Raw genomic sequence first — 23,636 nt, 5'->3', positions numbered from 1 at the left:
TAAAAGCTGAAGAACGGATTTTGTGGCAGATAGTGTGCTTCGACAACAACAAAAAAAGTTTTCAATGTTTAATAAGCAGAGCGCAAAAAAAAACCACTCATCGTGATGCCAAGCAGTGAAACCCACTAGCTCAGCACGCGTTCGGACTAAAAAGCTGAGCAGGAAGACGCACATGATAGAGAAACATGGATAGTTGATGCTGTGCAGAGATGCTCGTCTTAGAGAAAAACTATTTCAATGTCGATTGAGCAGATCATCAAGAAACCCTGTAGAGCTGTACCTGCAAGGAAGCTTAGGATCGTTTTGTTTCAGACAGTGTGCGTTGCACTTGAACACAAGAGACTAATTAAATGTTTATCAAGCAGAATGGTGAAGCATAGTAATGGTGAAGCTCAAGATTGTTTCTCTCACTGACGCTCCAACGCTTATTAAACAAAGTGATCGAGTAGACTCCTAGTGGTTGGTGCTGTGCAGTGAAACTCTGCACGTACTCAATATTAAAAAGAAGACTCAACCCAAGCTGAGTAGCAAGAAACACAATTTCAGATTGCTTTCAGAGCTCTCACGGAGGCATTCTGTGGAAACGTATCCAGCGTATACATCACGCGACACGCCTAGCACGCGTTCCTTCAAAACAGTACGCAAGATCACTATTAGACAGTAAGAAGCATCATTAGAAATATAAGTTAAGGGTGATCACACAGATTTAAAATGATCATCACATTATAAGCAAGTTCATCTCCGAATAAATGTGTTCACTTTAAGAGTATCACAGTTACAAATATGACAGGTTTTACACCACATAGATTCACCGTGCGACACGAGCACCATACAGCACGCAATATCTGAAAGAAACGCGTGGACAGCTCACGCGATTTTAGCCTCCCCATGTCCGCGTATATTGGAATTTTTCACCTGAGAGGCATGTACACACCGTTATCACGTAGCTATGAATACACACACACAATACAATTTTGAATGTGTAATCTGCGTATGATCGCGACGCACGGGCTCAACACGCGCCGATATAGACACATAAAACTATCGCGCACCTTCCAGGTTTACAAATCTACATCACGCCACAAACGTAGCCAGCGTACATTTTACGCGACACACCCCCGCGTTCGCACGAGCACTACTGAACAGTAAGAAGCACCATTAGAAATATAAATTTAGGATGATCACACAAAAACGCACTCAATCTTAAAAAGCAGACTCAACCCAGGCTGAGTATGAAGAAACACAATTGCCCTCCCAGAACATTATGTGCAAACATAGCCAGCGCACGCAACCTAACTCGCACATGTACCTTCGAAACAGAGCGCAACTGGAAGCACCATTAGAAACATAAATTTAGGATAATCGCACGGCGTCGCATCATGAACAAGTTCATCTCATAAAAAAATATGGGCTCACCTTAAGAGCGTCACTGACGGGTACATGGATTCATAAACTAGCGGTACAGCAGGGCGCGGATTTTGGCCGCGTGGACAGCTCACGCGACTTTAATCTGCCCATGTCGGCGTACATTGCAGTTTTAGATAGATGGCGTTCAACATAAGCAGTTAATTAAATCAAGCGGAATGACAAAAGCATAGTGATGCTATGTGGTGAGGCCCCAACGCTTATTAAACCGAAATTGGTTGGTGCTATGCACGCCCGTACTCAACCCAAGCTGAGCATGAAGGAACACAATTCCAGATTGCCTTCACAGAACATCCCGCGCGGTCACGCCTCCGCGTTCCTTCTCTACTGGAAGCACCAATATTAGGATGGTCGCATTATGAACAAGTTCACCAAGAAAATGGTGTCACCTCATCCCATCCGTATGACGCACGTAGATTCTTGTCGCGCGATGCGGCACAGCAGGGCACTACTTCGGGCGCGTGGACAGCTCACACGATTTTAGCCTGCCTGCGCACACAGGCTCAACATGCGATGACATACCAAAATGTCGCGCGCACCTTCCAGGCACCCGTTACCGTGCCAGCCGCACAGAAAACTAGATAGCCGAAACACAGGCGCATAATATAACCCTCCCGTTGGGGCCATCTGTTTTATATCAATGGTCGCTCGTTTCTGCAAGGTTGCAAGTCCGAGAAATTGGGTCACCTTGAAGATGTGTTCGAGCCATCTGTTTTATATCAAAACGCGCTTTATGGCCAAATTCTGCGGCGGACCCTAGCGGGGAAAAAATGTTGCGTCAAGGTGATGTAAATAGGCTTTCTCCGAGAAACTGGGTCACCTCGTAAATCATGTTTTCCGAGGCCGCGCGTATTAAAACCAGCGATCACACCACGCTATGCGACCATCTGCTCATTGCCGAAACAAGCACCAAAACAAAGGGTTCGCTTATGCAGTTTCCAAGCAGTTCCAAATGTCCTTCGCAGCTAACGGGCGCGCGCTCGGGCGTGATTGTGTAAACAAAATCGCACCACCCTCCAACCGCGCATTTGAGTTCCGTCCGACGGTCGGCTGTGGGTCAAGCGCATTTGAAGGGTATCTACAGGTACAATGTCTTCGTAGCTCGACCTCCTTGGGACTTCATCGAGATTATGTGATATTTTGAATAGAAATGAGACTCCTTGTTTTCGCTCGATTACGTAGTACATGCGTAAGATCTTGTCCACGGCGCTGTCTATCCTGTCATCTGCGCTGAACCTTTTGTTGATGAAAGCTCCATGTATTCCTTCCGGCACTTCCTGTTCAGGTATCCATTGGAAGAAGGTTGTTACAACATCGAGGACCACACGTCCTACAGAAAATGTCATTTTCGTCAGTTCTGTGAAGAGAGGGCAAGAAATCGATTTACCCCTTCTGCTATCAAACACCATACTGTGTCGATGTGCTATCCCGAATGGTGTGCGGTGGGAGCCCGAATTGCACAGCGTGTTTCCTATTTACAGATATAGAGGGAGAGTATTTTCGCACCACTTACATCAGGCTTCGAAAGTATATCTTATTCCCCATACTTTGTTTTAGGGTTACTCCATGTGTGGTTATAAAGATACGCGACGTCAAACGCCCGCGTGGCAATTTCAAAAAATGCGTCGAATGAGGTAAGCTGGACGTCTGTTCATGCATTCAAAAATCTTTTCTGCGGACGAAAGAGCTTTGTTTTACGTGAGGATTACACAGTTTCACTCGATCTTTGGGGGACAGCCATCCGCTTCGTACATGATACGACAGCATTCGTTCCAGTGGTAAACTAAGACGTGCAGCAGATGGAGAGCTTGAAGAATATCTATGCCCGCGATGTCTCTGTAGCCGTATCTCTTTAGGACTTCGTCGAGATCGCGTGATATCATGAATAGGTTCGCATCTCCTTTTTCTAGCTTAATTTCGTGGTATACTCGTTGGATCTCGTCCACAGCATCGTCTACCCCATCGATGGTGGTGAATCTTTTCCCGATGAAAGCTTCATAGAGCCCCTGCGGTACTGCATCTTCCGGAATCCAACCGAAAAACGCCGCCAAAACATCGAGGATCGTTCGCCCTACTGAAAATAGTGCTTTTGATTAGGCAGCGAGGATAAAATCGCAATACCTTTTCTAATTCGGCTGTCGATTTCCATAGTGTGTGCTGAGTGAGTGGTGGGAGCTCAAGTGCAACCCCCCCCCCCTTTGGTATATGATATAAAAGTCTTCTAACGTGGAGACACGAAATTGAGCTAGAAAAAGGAGATGCCAACCTATTCATGATATCACGCGATCTCGACGAAGTCCTAAAGAGATACGGCTACAGAGACATCGCAGGCATAGATATTCTTCAAGCTCTCCGATATCTAGCTAGATAGCTGCACGATATCTACTCAATGGGTGGCAATACTCCTGCGTAGTCCGCGAGGTGGATTTGTTTTATATCATAAAACTATAGTGGTTGCTTCATTCCCGCATTTATTTCGTGCGAACTTTATGTCACAAACAATAAAGATTATGAAAAAAATTTTTCACAACACTTTAGCGAGGACGTCTTCTAACGTGGAGACAACACGTTCCTTTCCCTCGACGACGGTAATGTCCAAGCTCGTGTGGTTCTTTTTCCAGTAGTCACGCACCACGGGGATGGAAAACCCGGCATTTATGATTGTCTCGTTGATGGGTTCTCCGTTTCTATATCGCTCCAACAGTTCCAACTTGTATCTCACAAACTGTCTTATTTTATGAGTACTCCGCACGGGAATAGCTCTCAAAATGTCACTAAAATCACTCTCTTCTCCGCGTCCATTTAAAAAGTTGTGTAGGCATTGTAAATCTGCCAGCATGCGTTTGCATACGAACTGGTCCATCTCACACGACACACTGGGGCTTCGCACTTTCGCGGTAGTCAAGTCGCTGCTCATCACTTTTCTCATGTCGGAGGATCATCTTTTGAATCTCTTCAGTGTTTCTTACAAATCTGCACCATCATACGAGTCCCACGTCTCACCACAGCGCATAAAAGCCAGAACTTGTTTGAGCACGCTGAAACAAGTTATGATATGGCACGCGCGTCATTTGTATAAAGGGGAGCGGGACTTGTTTGATCGCGCAGAACAATTTACGTTGTTGTAGAACATCGCCTGATGCGCTGGAAACACCATGCTGAACCCGCCTGGGAACCCAAAACTACTTCTTTTACTAATAGCCAGAACTCGTTTGAGCACGCTGAAACGCGCACGCACCGTGATGCGTGAAACGGTTTTCTTTTTTCCATAATGCTGTTTGATCGTGCAGAACCCTTGGGATATGATATAAAATGGTTTTAAAATAGCGTGGCGTTCTCCACAAACTATACTCGCCTAGTCGATGAGTACCTATCTATATAGCTTCTCCATCACACAACACAAAATTTTTCCCACTAAAAACAGGAAATACTTTTATTTTACTGATGATTACATATGAGTCTCGCGCACTTTCGCTGGTCTCGGTGGGATGCGTCACTTCGTGTGAGTAAAGATGATTTCGGGCGATCCATCCACGAGTCTCTTCTCTAGTTTCAGATCCGGTAATTCACGCATTTCTTGCAACTCTTCATCTGTGAATCGCTTAAAACGCGTTTATCGCTTTCCATCAGGAGTTCGCCTCCCCCGTGTCGACCTTGCGTAAGTCCAACGCGTCCAGCTTTTCGTTCTCCGGAACAATGATCACTGGGTTTATCCAGCTTTTCGAAAACAGACGACTTCTCAGTTTCTACGCACACCGAATGGACTGAAAATGAGAACTTTCCTCATCTTCCTCGTTGTGCGCTTGACCCAGAGTCGACCGACGGACGGAACTCAAATGCGGCCTTGGAGGGTGGTGCGATTTTGTTTACACAATCACGCAGGAACGGCCCGTGATGCGCGCCCGTTAGCTGCGAAGGACATTTGGAACTTCTTGGAAACTGCATGAGCGAACCCTTTGTTCTTGGTTAGAGAAAGCTTGTTTCGGCAATGAGCAGGTGGTGACGTGGGCTCATAGGAATATTTTTTTCTTCGCATACCGTGGTGTGATCACTGCTTACTTTTGGTTTTAATACGCGCGGCCTCGGAAAACATGATTTACGAGGTGACCCAGTTTCTCGGAGAAAGCCTATTTACATCACCTTGACGCAACATTTTTTTTCCGCTAGGGTCCGCCGCAGAGTACTCAATTTGGCCATGACGGGTGGAAGTGCGTTTTTGATATAAAACAGATGGCTCCAACACCGGCTCATCTTCAAGGTGACCCAATTTCTCGGACTTGCAACCTTGCGGAAACGAGCGAGCATTGATATACAAGAGATGGTCCCAACCGGAGGGGTGTGTTACGCGCCTGTGTTTCGGCTATCAAGTTTTCCGTGCGGCTGGCACGGTAAGTGGTGCCTGGAAGGTGCGCGACATTTTGGTGTGTCGGCGCATGTTGTGAGGTGTGCGCGGGCAGGCTGAAATCGTGTGAGCTGTCCACGCGCCCGTGTATCCCTACCCTGCTTTAGCGCGTCGCGCGACAAGAATTTACGTGCGTCATACCGGTGTTATGAGGTGTTCATAGTGCGACGATCTTAATATTTTTAATATTGGTGCTTCCAGTATAGAGAAGGAACGCGGAGGTGCGACTGCACGGGATGTTCGGGGAGAGAGCAATCTGAAATTGTGTTTCTTCATACTCAGCTTGAGTTGAGTACATGCGTGCATAGCACCAAGCAATTTGTTTAATAAGCATTGGAGCGTCAGTCACGACGTAGCATCACTGTGCTTTGTGCTTGGTTTAATTAATATCTTATGTTGAAGTGCACCGTCTAAAACTGCAATATGCGTAGACACGAGCTGGTTAAAGTCGCGTGAGCTGTCCACGCGCCACATGTTTCAGATATTGCTGCATGGTGCTCGTGAATCTATGAGCTGTCGACGCGCCGCATGTTTCAGATATTGCTGCATGGTGCTCGTGAATCTATGAGCTGTCCACGCGCCGCATGTTTCAGACATTGCTGCATGGTGCTCGTGAATCTATGTACCCGTCTGCGAAGGTGAGCGCTTTTTTTCCCGAGATGAACTTCATAGAAGACATTCATGAAGTTCACGTTGTGCCCTGAACTTATATTGCTAAGGGTGCTTCCAGTTGTGGTCTGCGTACGAGCTGTGTCGCGTGCGCTGGCTATGTTTGAACAGAATATTCTGAGGGGACCAATGTGAAATTGCGTATCTTCATACTCAGCTTGGGTTGAGTCTTCTTTTTTTAAGCTTCAGTACGTGCGTGTTTAATAAGCGTTGGAGCGTCAGTGCGTCTTGAGATTCACCACATAGCGCCACTATGCTATTGTCATCTGCTCGATTTATTTAATTTCGTGTGTTGAATACACGCTGTCTAAAATAAAAACGGACCCAAGCTCTATAGGGTTTATTGATCATTCAAGTTGTTTTTCTCTCGAACCAGCTTCTCTGCACAGCATCAACTATCGATGTTTTCTCGATCATGTGCTTCTTCCTGCTTATTTCGAACGCGTGCTGGCTTCCCTGATTAGCATCACGATTAGTTTTTTTTTTGCATTTTGTTTAAAACACGGTGATTTTTTTGTGGTTCTGTCACAAAATTCTTTCTCAAGAATGAACGCGCTCCATTGCATCATTTGCCATTCTGCTTGATTGAAACAATTTTTAGGTTGAACTGCAAAGCACACACATCCTAAACGATCCTAAGCTTGTTCTCAGGGTTGGGCTTGACCTAACGCACGCGTGCAACCAGGTGAAGCCAACTTTACTCGTGTAGAGACGTTTTTTTTTCCCATTAGCAACTGTGGCTATGTGAACAGCGGGAGGCGGCGGCATGTAAGCTTTTCAGCCTTCTAACGCTGGCTCTCTAGAAGTATCAACCAGTTGGATAGAAATGAGTCACTAATGCAATGGCAGCTGTCCATCTTTGCAAAGAGGGTAATCACAAGCGGCGCCATCTCTTGTATGTGTAGGTCAGAGCATGTGAAAAAGTTTCATTGTGAACCAATGAGCAGCCGCGGATGGAGGCATGGGCCGATAGCAGTTGGAGCCTACCAGCCCCACGCTAAACCTATCTTATGGTAAAAGTTTCAATATCACACAGTTAAACTTATATTATTTCATCTAGAGATTAGAGGGAGTAGCAGTTGGGTCTAGCGATGAGTGGAATTGCAGTTGGAGCCTGTTAGGGAGCTCTAGACATAAGTGACCAATGAGAGGCTTGTAGTCAGATGGGCCAATGAGCAGACCACTTGCAGTTAGATGAACCGACAGCAGTTGGTGTCTACCGAGGGAGCTGAGTGACCAATGAGCGCAAGAGATGACCGGGACTAATTATCTTTCTGATGCAGCTGAACCAGGAGGCTGTTGTACCAAATAAAGGTTGAAATCAACAATTGTCGCGTGTCTTGTCTGAAGCTGCTGCATTGTGGTTGAGGAGCGACAGGCTAGCCCATCACTGTTCAGTAGGCTTAGCGTGGTTCGGCTTAGAAGTCAGTAGGCTTAAAAGGGACCAATCAGCATGAAGCAGGCAGAGCTGGTGAAGAGTTGCGCCATCTGGTGTCAGTTGGCTTAGTACGGGCCAGTGAGGGCCAATCGAGAGCAGACAATTAGAGCGTTTAGAAAGTCTGGTAGAGTGATTAGTAGGCTTAGCGTGGACTGGCTTAGAAGTCAGTAGGCTTAGAATGGACCAATCAACGCGAAGTGGGTGGAGCCAGTAAAGAGTTGCGGCACGAGGTAAGCAGCATGGACCAATCAGGGCCAGCCACAGCAGAACCAAGCCGTGCCCTATGACGCAGCTGGACCAATAGCATAATTTCTATTAAATGTGTAGGGAACCTTCTTCTTGTGAACCAATGAGCAGCAGGGTGGAGGCATGCGGTTAGCACGGGCCAATAGCAGTTGGAGCCTACCAGCGTATGACCCTCGCTAAACTTATCTTATGGTAAAAGTTACAATCTCCCACAGTTAAATATATCTCATCTAGAGATGAGTGTGAGTGAGCAATGAGTGGCTTGCGGTTCAATGGATCAATAGCAGTGGGTGGGTGACCACTTGCTGTTAGATGGACCAATCGGAGTTGGAGCCTATGAGGGAGCTGTGACCAACTAGAACCAATAAGGAACTGGGTGAGCGGCCACTTGCAGTCAGATGGACTAACGAGCAGACCACTTGCAGTTAGATGAACCAATAACAGTTGGAATCTACAGAGGGAGCTGAGTGAGCAATGAGCGCGAGAGATGACCGGGACTAATGATCTCTCTGATGCAGCTGAACCAACCCACAGCTGGAAGAGGAGGCCGTTGTACCAAATAAAGGTTGAAATCAGCAATTGCCGTGTGTCTTGTCTGAAGCTGCTGCCTGGCTTAGGAGCGATAAATTCAGGTTAGTCAATCACCGTTCAGTAGGCTTAGCGTGGACCAATCGGGCCCAGCCATCGGTAGGCTTAGAATGGACCAATCGTTGTGACGGGCCAATCAGCATGAAGTGGGCGGAGCCAGTAAAGAGTTCCGCCATCTGGTGTCAGTGGGCTGTCAGTGGGCTGGTGTCAGTGGGCTAAGCGAGGGCTAATCGGCAGGCTTACATTGGGGACGGCCAATCAGAGCGCTGGGAGGCTGATCAGTAGGCCTTGGCTTAGACGTCTGAATCAGTAGGCTTAGAATGGACCAACCAGCATGAAGTGGGCGGAAAGTTGCACGCCACAAGGTAAGTTTGAACATCTGAGATAAAGCCGCAGCGGGACCACTGCCGCCGGGCCAATCGGAGCGCCTGGAGAGTAGGACCAATCAGCGGAACCGGTTAATTAGCATAGCGGGGTCGGCGTGCACCAATCAGCGTGAAGCAGGGCGGAGTCAAGTAATTAACATAAAAGGGGCGGAGCTATGGTGAACCAATCAACGATCAGCGGGCTTAGCATGGTCCAATGAACGTGAAGCGGGCGGAGCCAACTAATTAGCATAAAGGGGTGGAGCTACGATCAACCAATCAACGCGATCAGTAGGCTCGTTGTGCGCCAACCAACGTGAAGTGGGCGGAGCCAAGCCAACTAATTAGCATAAAGGAGCAGAGCTACGATTGACCAATCAATGATCAGTGAGGCTTGGCGTGGACCAATCAACGTGAAGTGGGCGGGGCTAATGGCGGCCAATCAGGTGGCTTTGGATTTGGCTTGTATTGGATTACTAGTGGATTGTGTTGGCTTAGATCTGGATTTTGGCTTAGAATTCGATTAGAATCGGCCATCTTGGATTAGAAAAAGGATGTCGTTGTACGTAACGGTTATTATACAGTCAAACTATACTACTTGTATAGAACAGTTTCTACCAGAAGCTTATTTGGGCAATGATGTCAACACCACTGGGAGCCAATATGTTTAAAGAACATTATCTTTGCTCCGTTAACTCTTTGTGTCCACAAACCTTGATGTAGCTTTCCGCTGCGTCTGCCAAGTCCTGTAGCGTATTCTCTAGCGTTAGGAGCTCCTCCTTGCTCCATGCCAAGCCATCTGCAATTTCAGACATTAAAGACATCATGAATATTCATGGTGCCATAAGGAGGTCAACCTATAACATCGAGCAACTAATGTGATAATTCACTGAAATGCGTCACTTCCTTTTTTTTACGGCTTTTCCATGACTTCACACTAGCATTTGGTATCAAATTCGGTAAAGAGTGAATCGCTTTTAAAAATGAATTCGCTGCTGTTGCCCCCATACGTCATTAGCCGACAACTAGAAGATGTCTAATGTGGTATTTTGTAAGTGTAACATGCACAGTTAACTCCATGTTGGAACTGCACCAACAGCGTGAAAGACGAATGGTTCCTGTCGGGGTCTACGAGACCGTCAGTTGGTGGACGGTATATCGCGGCTTGACTGCAGCGCATGGAAACAAGAGAGGCTAGGAAGGTTATTTGTAGGCATTGCGGTCATGACATCATTTCAGTACAATTGAGTCACTGAAATGATTCAATCTGGCTACTACAGGTTTTCCCGCTCATTTTAATCCATTGGTCACTCAATTTAATCCAAGCGCTACACAATTTTTATGCCAAGCGACACATGTAAATGTATTCCATATATACTTTGTCGTGGAAAGTGTCATGATTGAGACTTTCATGACTAGGCCAATGTATCATGAGTTTGACTACTGATCCAACAACCCCTAGTTTTTGCAGTGTCATGCGGTGTTTTATGACTGTTTTGTCATTGTGACATTCCATGACTGTTTTCATGATATGTGATATGAGTTGATTTTTTGGGACAACTTTTTAAAATTCCGTGTTAGCGCCGCGAAGCAACTGTGGCTATGAGCGGCGTACAGACGTGGACAGATGGAGAGTCTGTCATAAAGTCATAAAACGCTAGATGACACTGAAGCAACGGTAGTCCCCAAAAGTCGATCCACGGCACATATCATAAAAGTAGTCAGGAATGTCATGATGACCATTGGTGATCATAAGACACTGTAGTCCCAAAAACCAGCTCCCGTGGCATAGTGGTTAAGATTATCGCTTTCCACGCCGAGACGTGCAGGTGACACGGGTTCGAATCCTGTCACCGGCCGTGCTGTCTGAGATTTTCCCTGGGTTTTCCGAAGACTTTTCAGGCGATTGTCGGCACATTTTGCCCCTGAAGTCGGCCCAGGACGCATACTAACCCCCCTGTCCCACACTTCTTCCTGCTGTCCTCCTCCTGAGAGCTGGAGCCTTTTTGTGACACTTATACAGTTATATTAATTGTCACAAAAATGTCCACACATCAAGAGTGATCATCCTGTGCAATGCTTGCCCTTCATGGGGTTGTTTTAAGAGTGTTACCACTGAATTAGCCTTGCAGATTTAGCATTGCAAGGCAAGGGGTCCACTTGTAAAAACTCATTTTTACTTTTCAAGTCTATTCTTTGGGACTACTGCTGCTTCAAACAGCGTGATACAGTGTTTTATGACTACCAACGGCCATTATGACATTCCATGACTCTTTCCATGAATGTGACATCAATCGATTTGATGGGACTACCGCTGCTTCAAATAGTGTCATAGAGCAACCGTAGTTCAAAAACATCGATTCATAGCACATATGTGAAAATATGGAATGTGATAATGACGGTCGGTAGTCATACAATACTATATGCTACTATTTGAAGCAACCATAGTCCGATAACACCGATCCCATAGCACATGTCATGAAAATGGTCATGAAATATCATAATGACCGTCGACAGTCATAAAACACTATTACAGTATTTGATCGTCATCACATTCCATGATTTTTTCATATGTGCTATGACTCGATGTTTTTGGACTACGGTTGCTCCATGGCACTATTTGAAGCAGCGGTAGTCCCATAAAATCGATTCATGCCACATATCATGAAAATTGTGATGAAGTCTCATAATAACAATCGGTAGTCATAAAACACTGTATGACACTGTTTGAAACAGCGGTAGTCCCATAAAATCGATTCATAGCGCATATCATGAAAATAGTCATGAAATGTCATAATGAGAAACAGCAGTCATAAAATACCGCATGACACTGCAACCAACAGGGATTATTGGATCACTAGTCATAAACTTACGATACATTGACGTAATCATGAAAGTCTCAGTCATGACAATTTTCTTGACGAGATACATATGGAATCCATTCACACGTGTTGCTTGGATTAAACTGGGTAGCGCTCGGATTAAATTAGGTAGCGCTCGGATTAAATTGGGTAGCGCTCGGATTAATTTGAGTGACCAATGAATTAAAATGAGCGGGAAAACCTGTAGAAAATATCCGGTAGTGTTTATATCATTTCAGCGTGCACGCGATCAGAGGGATCAAGTAGACGGACTCACCTTACGTGTAAACGTACACCCAATTATTAATAATATGAACGAAGCACAAATATAACTTAATCAAACTCTGAGATGACCCCGCAGGTGATACTTCACCTTTCAGCCATTCATTTACTCGTGCATTCTCCAATACGTAACCTAAGATGATTAGGAGTTGTAGTTGGCCCCTTCTGCTCCTCCGACTCAGCCTTCCGCACAGTGTGTCTGAGATCTCTATCGTCTACGAAAAATATCGGAATCCCACTCATTCCGAATTTATCCGACTTCTTTCGTGCTCCCACTCAGTTGAATCATGCGCACTGCACTTACAAACAAGATGGCTGACAACCAGAGGAACAACATCCTTCGCTCGCGGCGTGCACTCCGAACGATTTTGGTCTGCAACTTCCCGAAATCATGGCTGGGCGACAACCACGGGGACAGTAGCGGACTCAAGCAAGGACATCGGACTGTTGACGAGGCGTAGTGTACTTATCGCATGTGCGTGACTTCCCCCGTCTGAACGCCTAAATCTAAGTAAAGATATGCGGACGATTTTTGACAAAAGCTGTCGCAGGTGCAGAAATGCGCAGATAAACATTTAGCAACATTAAATATTCCACAAGCAATGAGACAAATGCTTGTAACACGTGTTTCATGCGCATAATGTAACTGGAACCTAACTTGTGATACTACGAGTAAATGAAGTTAAGATTTGTGGGGGCAGATGGCGTCCCGCTTGATTTTCCGCATCGGTGGGGTCGTTCTCGGTGTCTTTTCGTTTGCAAACTAAAATTGCGAACAAGCGATTTAAGAATCATTCCCACCGACTAGTGGAGTCGTATGTCTTTTTCGGAGATTGTATCGATCGGCGTATTATCGTAGTGGGAACTAAAACAGGTCACGACCGAGCAGAGATGGGAAAATGCCCTCACGATCTTTTTCCTCACCTCAATCTTTTTCCTGAAAATTACTTCACCTCATCTCAATCTTTTTCCTGGAAATTTGATCACCTTACCCCGATGCCTTTTCTGAAAAAAAAAATCCTTACTTCAGCTTAACCTTTTTCCTTTAAAAATTCCCCACCACGGCGCAATCGTTTTCCTGAAAATTGTCCTCACCTTGCCTCAATCCCTTTCTGAAAAAATCCTCACATCACCTCAATATTTTGCTGAAAAAGTTTCCTCACCTCACCTCAATATTTTGCTGAAAAAGTTTCCTCACCTCACCTCAATCCCTTTCTGAAAAATTCTACATCTCACCTCAGTATGTTTTCTGTAGGTTGCCCTCACTAGAATCCCTTTGCTAAAGACTTCCTCGCTTCACCTCAATCTGGTCTCTCTAAATTCCCTGGCCTCAATCCCCTTCTGAAAAATTCCTGACGTTACTTCCAATTCCTTTTCTAAAAGAATCCTCACCTCACTTCAAGCTTTTCCTATAAGTTATCCTGACCTCACCTCACCTCAACGTACTCATGGAAAAATTTCTTCACCTCACCAAAACCTTTTTCTGAAAATTTTCCTCACCTATCCCTATACTCTTCCTGAAAATTTTCTTCGTCTCCGTCTGTTTCATTGTTTTTACAAGTGGACCCCTTGCCTTGCAATGCTAAATCTGCAAGGCTAATTCAGTGGTTACACTCCTAAAACAACACCCTGAAGGGCAAGCATTGCATAGAATGATCACTCTTGATGTGTGAACATTTTTGTGACAATTAATATAACTGTATAAGTGTCACAAAAAGCCTCCAGCTCTCAATAAATCAGGAGAGAGAAGTATGTCATTCAGGATTATGGTTCCCTAGGAGCCTGTCCTCGTTTAAAAGCACACGTAGTTTCTAATTAACAAACATATACGAATTAACTTTTGTAATTAAAATAATGAAGCTGCTAGTCCCACTTGAGGATATGAAGTACAGCACCCGTGAAAACAAGAACAGCTTGTCTTTAGAAAAGCTCGTGATTTAGAGATCATCTTTCTCGAGGTCCTGTAATCATAATTCTGAATATCCCATACATATTTTGTTTTCTATTGCTGTTTCAACTAATCTATATTGATTAAAAAGTTTTCAGCAATATACGTGTAGCCATTTTTGCCACAAAATGTTGCTCCTCACCTCAGTCTGAAAACTTTCCTCGACTCAACATGTTTGTTTTCCTCACCTCGCCTCAAACTTCCTTTCTGCATATTTTCCTCACCACCTCACCGCAACCTTTTTTCTAGGAATAGCCCTCACTTCACCTCAATCATTTTTGTGGAAATATTCCTCAACTAACCCCAAGGTCGGTGTAGTGAAGGTAAGCTGTGGACGTTTCCACCCTCATCTGCACACGTGAGGATGCCCTCCTGTGCCCTCCAATGGAGCTTCTATAGGCCACAGTTTCGCCTCTGTTTGTGATATTTCCTATGTTTCCTTAGAGAGTGCGATTTGAACGAGACATTCGGAAAATTAGTGATATATGTTAAACGTTGCAAGGCTGCCTTATGCCGCAAGCTCCGAAGAAAAAGACGAGCGATTGCCGAAATTAGCGACACCACTTGCCGCTGTAGCTTTTGACTATTAAACGTTTGGTTGATTTGTTGCTTTCCCCGTTCTGTGTGTCCGTAACTACTTTCCACGTACACTTGTGGAGCGCATGTAAATTTATTCGCGTTTTGCTCAAATGATCTAGAACGTTATTTCCTGAATTCGACTAACCGTTGTTGGCGATTGCTTTGATCTTCTTCGTTGCGGCTGATTCCAAGATCTCCGCAATTTCCCGATGCATGTTGAAGTTGAGCGTCAACATGGTGTATGTGTCAGAACCAGCTGACGATCGGTGCTTCAGATAATCGAGAAGGGCGACACGTAGGTAAGGCACCTGCAAGAACACATTCCGTCATGCCTACTCCAATAGCTCATTCCAAGAGCAGCGACCATCCTCCTTGAAACCAATTCGTCAAAAGCGATAACCACGTCTTTGTATCATTTACGTTCCCATGTCCGTGAAAAGCGTTGTCTGCATATCCTCTTCCCAAAGTGACCTAACCGCTGGCAGAAGCTTTAAGCTCTTAAAAAACATTAAAAATGTGGAGGTAAAATTATTGATTTTAATAAACAGCAGTCTCTCGGGACTGGCTGTACCTTCTCTGACTCGCTCGTATTAAAGACAAATCCGGCTAGCGCCGTCTGGTTTACAAACTTCAACTGGAAATTTCTGGGGCATACCACCGCCAAAAATATTATGTATTCTACCCGTACTATGTACTCTGTGGTGCCCGCGCTGTCTTCATCATTATCCAATTCCAATTTAAAGGCTTGCTTGTACTACTCTGGTTAAGCCGCAACTGGAATATGCTTCTGCTATATTCAATCCAGTCCTTCATTTTTCAAGTGCCCATGAATGGCCAGCGTCAGATATGTGGAGGATATGGGACACTCACCAACGCAGTTTCACACAATAAGGCACAAGGGAAGAAGAGCACAGACAAGGACAATTGATCTCCTCTCTGTAATGGCCCTCGGCTGTGCTCTCCTTCCCTCGTAAACACCTTCACATGCACAATTGAAGCAGTTAGGAATCGAACAGTCAGTTATAAATATGTGTTGTTCCGAGAGTAGTCTTTCAGCCATCCTGCACAATACTTCAGCCGAAAGGTTTCTTGTCACTATCCGTTCCATAGAATTTTTGCACAATGGTCTTCTATGTGCAGGAATGATAACCATTGCTGCGTTTATCACTCCCAGGCTAGACCGCGTGTATTGTCCAGCTAAAATCCTGCAAACTGTATTATTTTCCCCATTCGTTTTGACGTGGCGTGACTAAGTACGGGCATGCTCGTCCCCACCTTACTCGAATACTCTTTAGAATTTAACTTATGTGATTCTGTTTCAGTGGAAGCATTTGGCCAGTGGATAGTTTTAAAATAGAGTACCCAAGTAGGGCCTGAATGACATTTGAGGTCTTCACTGCGCATGTCCATAACACAATACATGGTTTAGATTTTTGGGACGTACGCTATTTTTCGACAACAGCGCGGGTACCAAACCTCCCCCAAAGTAAACTTGCATCCGCATTGACCAACGCGAGATGCTGCGAGAAAGTCAGGGAAAACAAGTCAAAGATACACACATCGTGACAACAATATTTGCTAGCAAAATTTGTGCAGCGGAATAACTATCTGCATCGGCGCTTACGTAGCGCGCCATGACGCGTCTGTGCATTCATTAAAGGGACGGTGTCGTACAGCCGGGGCGATTCCGAAACTTAGCCAAAACTAGTCTCACGAGTACTGTACACATACCACCGTCAAAGTTTCATTCGGAATAACCAAGTCGTTTTCGAGGAATTTGTCGAAACGTGCCGTAAGAGCAGACGACGAAAGCTGCGCCTCTCTCATGCATACGTCACGTATGACGTCGGCCTGCGGGTGCGTCGTCGTTGTCATGGTAATTGTAACTTGCAGAAGCACCTTGGTTTGAGTAATCCCCTTTGCTCTCGAAATGGGGACACTCAGGCATATACCTCCGCGAGCGGAGAATGTAGTCCGAGCATTGACTGGGGGGTCTCCCATAATGTGGCGCACAATCGGATACGTGGAAGCTAAGTCACGTGTTTTCTTTCCGCGAGTATTTCATGCGTTTTTTAAATAAACACGTTCTCCTTCTCCATGTACGTCGTCAGCGACACTTCATTTCGAAGCAAGATCAGTGTACAACGGGGAGTGTAATGGAAGCGCGCGTAATATATTTTTGGTCGGAGCTGTAATGCGACCGCGCGCCGATGGCCAGCGACTTCAGATTTGTGATTGTGGATGGGGTTGTTCTGCGACTTTTAACTTGTTTCTGAGGATTAACATAGTTGTTCGGAACCACCATGCTTGCCACTACTTAGATTGCGCGTTTTTCACCTGAGAACTGAAAGAAAATGTACGAGAGTTGCCGCGGTGCCCAGAACTTCTGAAGATCGTCTGCTCACGCCGATGCACTAGCACTCGCAAAAGCAGACGATTTCTGTATCCTATCACGGACTTACCCGCAGGGCGACGTGACCGTTCTTATTGTTGCCAACACAGATCACGGCATGCTCTGCAATCTTTATCAATTTAATTCGGTTATTTAATAACTGTGGCGTGTTTTGTCGGGTAAATTAGCAGTATTCCATTTTCAACAAAGGGCAATCGAATGGTACACTTTATGAAAGAGGCAGGGGGTACGAGACCGTCCCTTTAAACATCATCACTTGCCAGCATCCTGAACAGTCGTTGTGCCCCAACATTTCGTGTTGTTCTTTGGGTGTTTGGCAGCTGCTGCAAGGTGCGTGTATAGGGATTGTCGAGCTCTAAAAACAGTGTTCGAACAACAACTTTATTGAGGCGATAGTCTACAGTGTCCGAGATCAATTTCTTGTTCCTGAAATCCGCTTTCCTTTATGATGACTGATCCACTAACACTAGTTATCCATGGCTGGGTTTACATACCTAGGTTTAATTAAGTACAGAAGAGATCGCAGGAGGGAGGGAGGGCGCACGGTCCCACCGTTCCCGTTCAAGCTCACATTCGCAACTCGAGCGCACGCAGAGTGAGCTCCCACGGCAAGCGGCGGCGCCAGCAAAGAGAATATCCGAGATGCAAACAAGTACGAGCAAGTTATAGCCTTTCGAGCGACATTTCATCGTCAAGCGCAAGGTACTCTATGAAAGAGCCATGTTCAACCGTACACAGAAGGATGAGCAAATCATTGCAGAGTTCATCGCTTCGCCATCCGCCTGAAGCTCCCGTTTACGCAATGGTCCAGGGAAAATGGAGGGCGCCAAAACCACGTGATCTCCAGGAGCCACTCACAGAGGCCCCGAGCAGCAGCGCGGGAAAAAGCTGGGGCCCAGTGCGCATGCGCAGACCGACCTGCTTTCCCAACGCTTGTGTAAACGACGTTATACTCCCTTGCGATGAGGTCAGTAAAATCTTCTTCCGACATCCCGAAATGTACCTCTTCCCTGCACAAAATGAGGAATGATTTCCAGTTTTGTGAGACCTGTGGTTAACGGGCTATCATGCAGTGTACACAGTCGAAGGACAATCGCTTTGATGCGTTTAACTCCGCTGCAATCAAGACCTCCCGCATACATAGCAGGGTCATCCATACTGGCACACCAACACCACTTAAACCAAGAACGTTATATCCGCTTAGTCGATATCTAGTTTCATATAAGCTTCACTGATCGCTGGAGAGAGGTTTGATATTTGAGAAACAACTTGAGGTCCCGAAACTTGGTACGCAGCACACACGGATCCCATTGGAAGAGAGTAGCCAGTTTATAAAGCTGATCCTCGCTGTCAGTAACTGTTCAGCAGCGAGCAAGGCCTTGACATCATGAAGAGCAGATGCATTTGGATACGCTGCTAAGATTGCTTTCAGGGCTGCTAAAATCAAGGGTAGTTGCACACCTGTTGAGTCACCACCACCCATTTCCATGCCACGTGGACGTTTCAGTCCGTGCGATATTGTTGGCCTTTATCGAGTTCGCATTTGTGGTGCCGCTGAAGCATGCCTTGCAACATCGGCGTATGATTCGCGCTGGGGATACGATGCCATATGACTGTGGAAAAGAGGACTGTGAGGACAAAGCGTGAAATGCAGTGCCCACTCTGTGACGTTCATTTAGCCCCATGCATTTAGTACAGAAAGGTTCTGGGAATTAATTTAGTCCCCAAGAAGGATTACATCTGCCTTTTTGTTAAATAATCGACAAAACACGGGGGCTTTGGCCGTATAACCACAAATAAATTTGGGAGAAATGTATGAAAGTCGGATATACCCTCACGCATAATGAATTTTCCAGAGGGTAGCTAAACGCGCTGACCCCTTGCGCAAGGTTCGGACGTGGACGGAGGCCTATCCAAACATCACTGTGGCATTCAGAATCTTGCGCACAGTTCCAGGGACAGTCGCCAGTGCTGAGAGGAGTTTCTCGAAGTTAAGCTCCGGGGAAAATTCATTGGCGGCGGCGAGTTTTCATTTTCCCGGGGGGGGCAAGGGCGCACCGCGAAGTAAGTACCGTACTCTGGCGGGGGGGGGGGGTATGTTTATTAAGAAAAGAAAAAAGAAAGGAATGGTAAGCAAGATGGATGTCGGCTTTTATTCAAAAAAAAAGTGAAAGGGGGAAGACAAAAAAGGCAAAGGAAAGAAGAACGCAAAAGAAAACAAAAAGAAGGAAAAAAAGGAAAAGAGAAATGAAAAACACAAAACTAAAGCTGAAGAATCACACACGCTGGCGGGATCCTATGATGTATGCAGAACTGGTATAGAAATAAGAGGAAGGAAGAACAGACGAAAAAAAAGAAGAGAAAACAGAGAGAACGTAAACAGTGAGCTTGTGCACAACTGAAGGCATTACGCCTTTGAAAACTGAGTGCAAAAGGAACAAAATGCATTGAATACTCGGTGTTTGACACGAAATGCACGCAGTATAATGAATATGGTCAATGAAATGGAGCAGCGGGAATTGAACCCGCTCCCAACGGATATGCGTTCCGAAGGTCCTACCGTTACACCTCACTGGCAGCTGCTGGTACCTTTTCGACTGCTTCGTTTCATTGATCTGATTGCTTTGGGCGAAATTCAGGCTATGTGTTGTGTCATCCTCTGTGTTTCTTCGCCTCACCTTCTACTCTAATCATGAGTATGGTGGGCGGATACATATTTTACAAATTGCAAGATGCACTTTTGGGGTTGGTGCCTCATCGCTCTTTTGACCAGGGCTCGCCGAGCCCCAAAGTTTGGTGTCAGTCTCTTAGCGGGACTTCCCGGGGGAGGCGGCGCCCCCCCTAGTTCATGTTCCGGGGGGGGGGGGGCAAGGGCCCCCCGCAGTCGGCGCCTATGGGCACAGTGTCACAGGGCAAAAAGCTTGTTTTGCGAATTTGTGTTTAAAAGAAATTTTGCCAGTTAACTTAGAGAAGAGTTGCTGCAACAGGCATTGATTGGGTTGGGCATGACAGCTTCGGGGTCTCCAAATTTATTGCTTCCAGATGTTTTGTCAGACGCGTTGAAGGGACAGTCCGACTGGGCGTCCTCAGGGTAGTTGTCAACCCCAGCGGCGAGACCAGGCATGGCATTTTTGGGTCGGTCGGACAGTTTACGGTAACCCGATGCCACGTTTTTCGTCCAGAATCTTTTGCCCCCGAGACCTGGGAATTGTCTTTGCACCATGACATTTGAAAAAGAAAGAAAAAAAAGTAACTTATTGTTTTTTACGTAAAGCGGCCAGCAGTGTTTTGCAGTGATGGCCAGTAGTTACCTACATGTAGTTAAACTACTAGTTAAACTACCTGATTGTAGTTAAAAAGTAGTTATCAACTACTTGCAGAAATGTAGTGGCAACTACTAGTTAAACTACTATTTTAAGTAGTTAACTACAGTAGTTAGGTTACTGAAGGCGCCAACTACTTCCGATTTTGCCGTAACCTTTAGGGCACGATTGTGCTTCCGACTTTTACCTTGAGCTACTTGTTTGATGAGAACGGAGGTGCAGAGCAATTGTGTCGTGCATGTGTACTAAATCTTCACTTTTAATGCTTTGAAACAGGTTGCTTTAAAACAATGTTTAAAACAGGTTGTTGAACGTACACCATAGCTGATCTGTTCTGTTTCCCACCACTGTACTACCGCACATGCTTTATCTGTCGTTTTTTTGTAACGTCCGCAGTTTGATTCCAAAGCGTAAGGATTTGTGTGGTTTGTTGCAATCCTTCTGAATGTGACCCTGTCGCACTTACTGAAACTTGGTTATCGCCAGATATAAGTGACAGTGAGCTGTTACCAGAGTGTCCTGGCTTTACCTTCTATCGCTGTGATCGCGTAAATAGACGAGAAGGTGGTGTTTGACTCGCCGTTAAAAACTGTTTTAAATCTTATGCTGTTCATTGTACACTTCCTATCGAAGTAACGTGGGTATTGATTGACTGCGTCACGTGTAGATTAGTAGTTGGTGCATGCTATCGACCTCCCTCAAGCAATGCATTCATCCCAGAATTACACAAATCACTACATCATATATTTCACAAATTCCCAAATTCAAAGGTTATTCTTCTTGGTGATTTCAACTACCCCTCAATTAATTGGAGATCCACCTCAGCCTCTGGCAGTGAAGAACGTTCTTTCATTGATTTGTGTCATGTGTTTGACCTTCATCGGGTGGTTCATGAACCCACCCGTGTAACTCCCACCTCATCAAACATCCTAGACCTAATCCTCACTAACGACCCAGATATAGTAGGTTCTGTATTTTCTCCATGCGCCTTGAGTGATCACAAAGTACTACACTTTACAATACCTGTCCCCAGCGTGCCCCGTCGTTCCTCGTGCAAACGCATAAGATCGATAAGGGTAACTACGACCAAATAAATTCTGAATTATCGAATTACTTGGCTAACTTTCTCGCTAATTTTGAAGTACGGACAGTTGAGGAAAACTGGTATTTATACAAATCCAAGATTAATGCACTTATTGAAGCCTATATACCCTCCATTATCATCAAGACACATTGTCATGCCCCATGGTACAATCATGAAATCAAACTGCTCGCCCGTAAAAAGAAACGTCTGTACAGGCTTGCTAAGCGCTGTAAGTCTGCATCATCACTGCTAATATCAAGAGTGCGCCCGGAAATACATCTCATTGGTGACTTCTTCAAAACGCAGGTTCTATAGCGAGGGCCTCGTTAACCTCTTGAAGCACAACCCCAAAGCATTCTACAAAGTTATAAACCCAAAATCTCCATCGGTAAACATCCAACTGAAAGATCGTGATGGTAATTTTGTTAGAGATAACCAATGTTCTCTTATCTTCAATAACGCATTTGCAAGCGTGTTCACCAACGACGACACAACTCCCCCTGCCGCGCCTCCCACATCCATCTTCAATAGCATGTCACCGATAGCGATATCTCCTGCTGGCATTGAAAAGATTATCTCTTCCATCAAGGTTTCCTCCTCTGCTCGTTTCGATGGAATAAACAGCAAAATTCTTAAAAACACAAAGGCTCACTCGAGCAGATTTCTTGCTGCAATATTCCAACAATCACTTAATAGTTCATAGATGGGTAGAAATCCAGCGAACCGGTAGAGATGTAGGAAGGGAGTTGCCTCAGGACAGAAGCCGCCGATATTTCGAACAGAGACTGTTCTTCTTCTGGGCACCGTCCTCATCATTGGCATGATTTAAAGGGACAATTCGCATGAACCTTTGAACACGTCACACCTAACCCTTTATATACCATGCCAATGATGAGGACTGTGCCCAGAAAAAGAACAGTCTCTGTTCGAAATATTGGCGGCTTCTCTCCTGAGGCAACTCCCTTCCTAGTTGAGTTCTGCCAGAAGACTGGCGTCGGGGAATGATAATAGCAGTGCATAAAAGTGGTGTCACTCATTCACCGTTGAACTATAGACCAATCTCCATTACCCGCGTCCCCTGCAAAATCATGGAACACATTATATATTCGCAGGTAATCAACTTCCTAGAGTCAAATGTTTACTTTTCCCCCTGCCAGCATGGCTTCCGTAAAAATTTCTCACAACTATATAGCTGGTTTTATCCACGACCTCCACTCAAATATGGACAGTTCTACTCAAACAGATGCCGTGTTCCTGGACTTTGCTAAAACCTTTGATTCTGTACCGCACGCTAGATTAATGGTTAAACTCTCACAACTATGCCTTGATGCACATGTTCTCTCCTGGATTAATATGTTCTTAACTGACCGCCTCCAGTCCACTTTCGTGAACAACCATTCCTCGTCCTTTTGTCACGTATCAACTGGTGTCCCCCAGGGTATGGCCTTTGGGGTATGTGAATAAATAAATAAATAATGCTTGTCTAGTGAAGCCTCATTTGCTGTGAAATAATTCTGCAATTTAGTTTGTCGCGTAGGCACAAAAAGAATTTCGCCGCAAGCTTTGTGTTTGACGATCGTAGCAATGGCTTGAGCCAAAGTTTATCAGTGCTTGTGATTCATATTTAGGTGTCCAAGAACACTACAAGGGATTGGTGTTGATGGACAACGTTAAGTAGTTATAGATGTAGTTAAACTACATTGCAGTAGTTAAACAAGTAGTTTTAACTACTCCCCTGAAAAGTAGTTGAACTACTAGTTAAACTACTCAATCGCAAAGTAGTTAGTATAGTTATAGTTAAACTACTGTAGAAGTAGTTAGTGGCCATCACTGGTGTTTTGTGACATGGGCGTGGTGAACCTTTTTCCCGCCCAAGGCATGGCATTTTTGGGTCGGTCGGACCGTTTACGGTAACCCGATGCTACCTGTTTTCGCCCAGAATCTTTCGGCCCCGAGACCGGGGAATTGTCTTTGCACTCTAACATTTGAAAAAAAAAAAAAACTAGAGAAAAA

The 23,636-nt window shown here is 45.3% G+C and overlaps 1 protein-coding gene across 3 annotated transcripts in view; it reads right to left on the bottom strand.

The window, feature by feature from the left end:
* The window catches only part of LOC135375679 (spatacsin-like), a 504,414-nt gene that overhangs the window by 25,712 nt on the left and 455,066 nt on the right, over positions 1-23,636 (bottom strand). For all 3 annotated transcript variants that reach the window (XM_064608337.1, XM_064608338.1, XM_064608339.1), the window contains 2 exons: positions 14,949-15,111; positions 9,847-9,932 (listed from right to left, as the gene is read on the bottom strand). In XM_064608337.1, the coding sequence (XP_064464407.1) occupies positions 9,847-9,932; positions 14,949-15,111 (249 nt within the window). The remainder of the gene's footprint in view (positions 1-9,846; positions 9,933-14,948; positions 15,112-23,636) is intronic.

The sequence above is a fragment of the Ornithodoros turicata genome, unplaced genomic scaffold (genome assembly GCF_037126465.1).
Source record: "Ornithodoros turicata isolate Travis unplaced genomic scaffold, ASM3712646v1 ctg00000915.1, whole genome shotgun sequence".
In the NCBI taxonomy this organism is placed as follows: Eukaryota; Metazoa; Arthropoda; class Arachnida; order Ixodida; family Argasidae; genus Ornithodoros; species Ornithodoros turicata.
Note: the sequence above shows the minus strand (reverse complement) of the source record. Positions and strands in the feature narration are given on the sequence as shown.